The 6,338-nt window shown below is 54.4% G+C and overlaps 1 protein-coding gene across 1 annotated transcript; it reads left to right on the top strand.

The window, feature by feature from the left end:
- The first annotated feature begins 874 nt into the window (after positions 1 to 874).
- HMOX2 (heme oxygenase (decycling) 2) lies at positions 875 to 5,159 on the top strand. The gene is given in 6 exon segments (XM_009703861.1): positions 875 to 975; positions 2,468 to 2,585; positions 3,360 to 3,851; positions 4,802 to 4,922; positions 5,006 to 5,067; positions 5,070 to 5,159. Coding segments are annotated over 6 exon segments (966 nt in total). The 5' UTR covers positions 875 to 892.
- Positions 5,160 to 6,338: the final 1,179 nt, after the last annotated feature.

Here is a 6,338-nt window from a genome sequence, read left to right as displayed (position 1 = left end):
CTGGCTAAAGAGGGGTGCCCAACTAATGTAAGCCAGGCATCTTGCTCCTACTTCTGGGTAAGTCCTGTGCACCCTGCTGCATCCGAGGAGCTGCTTTTCCTTTTGCAAAAGAGGAGGGAGAACCCGGTTACTTCTGGGGTTTGAAGTAAACCCCGTTAGGCAGGAGAGGAGCGTGCGAGGGGTGGCAGGAGGTACCTGCAGCTCGCTCTGTTCAGAGAGCGGCTCCTCTGACTTCTCATGGCGTACAGCTCAGGAAAGGCAGAGGACTGAAATCTGCCCCTGCTTTGGAAGTTTCTCTTCATGTACTCTGTCGCAGGGGAGGTTTTGGTTTCCCCTGTGAGCTGCCTGACTTCAGAGCTTAGCTGGCCTAATTCACCGCTGCGTTCTTCCAGGGAAGGCTCTGTACTGCTGTGAAAATGGAGTAGCTTGTGCTCCCTCCTGACTGAAGGAGAGGCGCTTCCCATTCCAGCTGCTCTGCTCACAGTCTGACACTGGCTCAGGTATTCGGTAGCACCGGTGGAAAGCAGCTTCCTCACAATTTCAATGCGGATTGCTAACGTGGAGGTCTCTCATTATCTTCAGCCAGGAGCCATCCTGAAGTGGGAAACCTAACGCAGGCTACTCGCTGGGCTGTAGGTCTCCTCTGAGGTTCCTGTTTTGTGAACTGGATGTTAACATTGAGGTTCACCTCAGGCAGCTGCACTGAAAGACTGCGTCCTTGGACGTGCCTGTGGAAATACCCGGTGGCTGCTCCTCACTGCCCTGCGTGGTGGAGCAGCAGCTCAGAAGCTCCTTGCTGGGCTGTTCAGCGTTTCATAGCCATCCCTTTGCCCTCTAAAACCCCTCTCTAATTTTGCCTTTCAGGTTGTCTGATCTCCAGCACCGACCAGCAATGCCATCAGCTATGGAGGGCTCAGAGGGGGGAGAAGAAGGGGAAATCTTGCGCTATGAGGAAACAGAAGATGACAATGTCAGGTGAGTCCTGTCTCACAACATGGCACAGAGTCTTGGGCAAGGCAGGAGACCTTCCAGGTAAAGGAGTGATTTTTCTCCTCAATCTGAAAAGGAGTGAGGGACTCCAATAGGTGATTAATCAAATCAAATGTGCGGTAAAATCTGTTTAATCAAATGGTGCTGTAAGGGTGGAAGGGATGGGGAGGAGCGATCTGGCTAAGGCTGACAACAAGCAGTTATTTTTTTAGTCTCTACTATCAAACTTGCATTTCAGAAATGCTTTGGCTATTTCACAGTTGTGTTTATGCCTTCCTAGCCAAGGTGAGCTAGTTTTCCATGGCTTCCTGGGCAGTCTCATGTGACAGCAGCTTCTTGTTTTGAAAGATGACTCTAGAGGCGAACTCTGCTCCAGTGAGCTGCCTCTCCTGCCTTTGCAGAATACCCGCTGGTCTAGGCAAGGATCTTTTCTTGGAGGTTAGTTTAAAAAAACCAAATTCACACACTCGCTTTAAAAGCCAAGGCTTCAGACTTGGAAAATGGGAAGAGTGAACAGGATGCTTCCCAGAATACCTAGGTAGGCTGGTTGACTTCTCTTTGACTTGACAGGCTCAGTTTCGTACGAAGTTGATGCTCCCTGGCTCTCCTGGCACATCCAGGCCTTGTCCAGCGCGTGGGCTGCAGTGTTCAGCCACTCAGTGGGTCTGGAGTGTTCAAAGTCTGTCCCTCTTACGGCTAACATGATCATGCTATCTGTAGCAAGCCAGACATAAAAACTGTAAGGGGCACTTTGGCATAACGTTGAGTGAGCGTGGGTGTTGATAACTCTGTACTGAACTCCAGGTAGGTGCAGCAGCTGTAACCTAAAATCATAGATTTTTTTTTCTTTTTTTGAAAGACAACTTGTAGAACCCTGCAAAACCAGTGTGATTAAGGATAAATAAACCTTTTAAAGGTGTTCTTGCCCTGTCTTGCCATTTGGTTCTCATCTCTTCTCCTGCAGTTGATGCCCAAGTCGGAAAAGCTAGGGTCCTGCCTGCGTATGCATCTGCTCTTACCCGAGCCTTTCTCCTTCTCCGGAGTGACCAAGGAGGATGGCACTGAGGCTCCTGTGCCCTTTAGCCTGCCCTGTAGTTGCTCTTCATATGCTCAAGGCCTCCTTTTGTAGTAGTGTTGGGGTTCACATGGATGAGAAGCAAAAGTAATGGTGCAGGCATCAGAGGATCCTTCGCAATTGCTTCAGCATCCTGGATCTGAGCCCCTGGTAAGCCCCAGCCCGCCCAGAATGGCAAGTCTGGTTGGCACATGGGTGCCCGCATCTGCAGAAGGAGCTTCTGGCTGCTGCCACCCAGCCGCTTCCTCCTGGTGGTGCCAGTTCCACAGTTCCCACCTTGTACCTTCTCCAAACTGGGCTTGAGATGGTAGGGAGTGGGGGGATCCCTCCAAACACAGCAGGGACAAACTCATTATTGCATGTGGAAGTGGGGTGAAAGGATTTCTCCCTATTTGTCTGCAGTCCCACCGACCTTTCAGAGATGCTGAAGGAGGGGACTAAGGAATCCCACGACCGTGCGGAGAACACTCAGTTTGTCAAAGACTTCCTGAAAGGACGGATCAAGAAGGAGCTCTTCAAGGTGAGTGCTGGTCCGCTCCCCTGGCAGAGCAGCTCTTTGACGTACCCAGTGACTGACGCAGGCTCTGAGGCAGAGCCCCGCAGCCCTGTGTGTAGGGGATGGGGGCAATCCAGACTGAATAGTCAAAACTACGGGAGGGCGCTTGCCTGCGACTCCTGCCTGACGTAGCCTGCACCCCACGGGGGTGAGGAGCATGCTGCCCAGCACACATTTGCTTAGGTGGAAGCGCTGGGCTTCTGGCCACATGTCTGCTGGCCGCTCAAGGCAGGTGTGGCTGCAGCACAGATACCAGTGGCATCAGCTGTTTAGGAGTGAAATCCTGGTGGGATTACAGCACGTCTTCTGAAGACTAGGCTGTTTTCCATAGGCTTCAGGTCAGATTGCTTGCTCTTCTGTTTTGGGTCGGAGCAGCACTGTCGGCTCCTGGAGGTCTTGGCATATGCAGTAGTCTCCTATAGCTGTTGGTGCTAGTTGTACCTTTTGGATGAAGTTAGTCCCTGTGCCTTGCTCTCAAGGTGAGAGCAGACCCAGAACACACAGCTGGCAACATTAGACTGATTCTTAGCTCGTGCTCTGTAGGCAATGTTGTTCTGAACATAGGTAGAGAAGAGCCTCTGTTCCTTGCCTGGTTACGGGCTCTCCAGGCTAGTTTTGTGTCAAGCCTAGGGGTTTCCTCCTTGTTTACCCCAGCTCCATGCAGGGGGGGAGTAGTCACAAGGTGTGATGTGCCGATCTAGTGAATGGCTTCTCACATTAGCTGTGCTTTGTCCGCAGCTGGCCACCGTGGCACTTTACTTCACGTACTCTGCTCTGGAAGAGGAAATGGATCGCAACAAGGACAACCCGGACTTTGCTCCTCTGTATTTCCCCCTAGAGCTTCACCGGAGAGAACCCTTGGTCGAAGACCTGAAATATTTCTATGGAGAAGACTGGAAAGAGAAGATCCAGTGTTCAGAGGCAACTCAGCACTACGTGGACAGAATCCATCAGGTGGGACAACACGAGCCAGAGCTGCTAGTGGCTCACGCTTACACACGCTACATGGGGGACCTCTCAGGTGGCCAAGTGCTGAAGAAGGTAGCCCAGAGGGCCCTGAAGTTGCCCAGTACTGAGGAAGGGATCCAATTCTACACGTTTGACAACATTTCCAATGCGCAGCAGTTCAAGCAGCTCTACAGAGCGAGGATGAATGCTCTAGACTTGGACAAGAACACCAAGGAAAGGATTGTGGAAGAGGCCAACAGAGCCTTCAGATTTAACATGCAGGTACTAAATCCCTTGAGCCCCTGTATGTGTAAGTGCTGCTGCTTTCAGGTCTGGACCAACACTTGGGCCCAGGTTAAGTCAGTCAGACCGCTCGTTGGGGCAAAGTGGTTTGGGTCTGAGACCACCCTCCATCTGATGGGTGTGGGATTCTAGTTTAAATGGCTCCTCTGGTAGCTTCTGGAGACACGGCTGGTGTGGGGTAGGAATTCCTTCCATGCTCCAACACCACAGCCAAGCCTTTGATTAGGGCAAAATCGAGGTGACTTCACTACAAGATTCCCGTGGGCTGTGTGGCTCTGAAGCAGCGGAGAGCAGAGACAGCCTCAAAGGGTGTGAGCGTGTTGTGCCACGCTGGTTACGGTTTGTCTCATGTCTGACATATTGCTCAATGGCCAAAAACCTCTGTAGCCTCTTGTTCGTTTCATAAAACCTGACTGAACTGCCCCCGTGCCTCAGGGGGCTGAACACAGTCTTAGCTACCGTAGGGAAGCTTTAATCTGTGCCTACAGGAGGTCGTTGTGGTTTAAGCTGGTCAGAAACGTGGTGGGCCACGGTTGGCTCCTTTGTCTGGATCCTTACGGAAATGCCTGGCTACCCAACCACTGCACGACCAGGAGCAGCGATCCCCAGAGAGCATCTGCAGCGGGGAGGGGAGAGCGCATTGCCTGATACTCCCACCCGCAGCGGGCTGGAGGGCAAACCGCAGGGCGATGCTGCGTGTCTCCCTCATGGGGCTGCCTTGCCGTCCTTGGAATGGGCTGGGCCATCTCAGAGCCGTAGCACATGTCCGATGTCACCGCGGGTCTGCCTGCGAGGCGCTCCAAAACGAATAGCACATGCTGTCTGTGGGGGAGGAGGGAGAACTTGCCTGTTCTCCAGATTGTTCCAGGGGTCCGGATGAAAGCTGCCTGCCTCTGCCTGCCTCATGTTCTCGCTGTGACCGCTTGCAGGTGTTTGATGAACTGGACAAGATTGGCAGGTCACTGACAGAAGAAGCCCAAGACGGAGGCTTTCCAGTCCACGATGGAAAAGGAGACCTACGCAAATGCCCTTACTATGCGGACAAACTAGGTGAGTCGTGGGCAGCGACAGCGCTGCCGCGCGCGTACGGCAGAAGGTTTGCAGCAGTAACAGTGCTTTCTGTGTTCTGGCAGGCAAGGCAGGACCCGGCTGCCCCTATCACGCTGCCGTGGCCCTGGCAAAGCATGCCCCGCTCCCGGGGCCCTGGCAAAGCAGCCCCTGGTGCAGCTGATCCTGGCGGCCTGCGTGGCCGCGGCAGCAGGAGCTGCAGCGTGGTACATGATGTGATGGGGAGCGCGGCGCGGGGCTCCAGATGGTGGCGAGGGGAGAGGTGCGTGCCCTGTCCTTCTTCAGACTGTTCCCTTGCTGTTGGTGGTGAGTTGACTGCAGGGTGGAAGTAAGAAAATAAACAAGGCTCCCGCGGGACTGTCGAAGACTCTTTGCACGCCAATCGTTCAAGCACTGTAATGTAAGTTCTTTAGCTGATTAGCGTACAGAACTGCTCCGGTGTGAGGATTCCACTTCAGGACTGCCCTACCCGGGCTGGGGCAGCTTTTAAGGCCAGAGCTGTCTTGTCCTGGCCTGGCCAAGGCTTCCCGTGCTTGGCTTTTCGTCTCCTTCGCTGGAGAGCGTTTTCTGCCCTGGGCTGCCACCCGAGAATGTGTCATCAGCTTTTTCAGTGAAGAGCGCTCGGTTTCCTACCCTGAGGAATCGATGTTTCAGTCGTGCTGTGGTGCCTGTGCCAGTTAACTGAAAGCAATGCCCTGTTTGGTGCGGGGTCCTGGGGACCAAGTCTGGCTGCTGTTGGAGGAAGCTCCCTGGGGGTGGGGACAGGACCATGTGCGGGGGTATGAAGGCGACAAATGTGTATTGTGCAACGTGGGGGTTGTGGGTTGGGTTTCTTTTCTGAAGCCTTGACTGGAATAAAAAGTTGCAATGCTGTAGCTGGGGAAAGCCAAAAGGCACCTCCCTGGGAGAATGAGTGAAGCGTGCCGTGAGGTGGAGGGCTGCGTGGGGGATGCGGAAGGCTGGGGAGGAGGTTAGTGGGGAGAAGGGGAGTGGGTACGAACTCCCACGCTGTTGTACTTGTCTCTGACTCATGCGCTCCCTGAGCCCTGCCTGCCCCACTCTCTCCCTGCTGCCTCCCCTGGGGTTTCCCCCAGCTCCCGTGGGGAGGGGACCCACTGTCCCTGCTCAAAGGGCACAGCCAGGCCCTGTCACGGCCTGGGGCTTTTCCCTGGTGAGGGGTCTCCTGCTCTGGCAGGGGCAGAGGGGTGGGGGGGTGCTCGAGGTGTCTGCTTGGTGACATGGGCACCCCTCTGCCTTCCTCCAGCCCAGTTTGGGGGGGCTTTTCTCCTCTTCAGCTGAGCGCTTGGACACAAGGAGAGGGCAGAGCTGGGGAAGCCCCAGCTGCAGCTGAGGGCAGGCCAGGGAAAGCTCCTCTTACCCCCGGAGCTTCTGCTGCCC

The sequence above is a fragment of the Cariama cristata genome, unplaced genomic scaffold (assembly GCF_000690535.1).
Source record: "Cariama cristata isolate BGI_N322 unplaced genomic scaffold, ASM69053v1 scaffold10037, whole genome shotgun sequence".
Taxonomy (NCBI): Eukaryota; Metazoa; Chordata; class Aves; order Cariamiformes; family Cariamidae; genus Cariama; species Cariama cristata.
The sequence above is the reverse complement of the archived record's forward strand: the minus strand, read 5'-3'. Positions and strand labels throughout refer to the sequence as shown.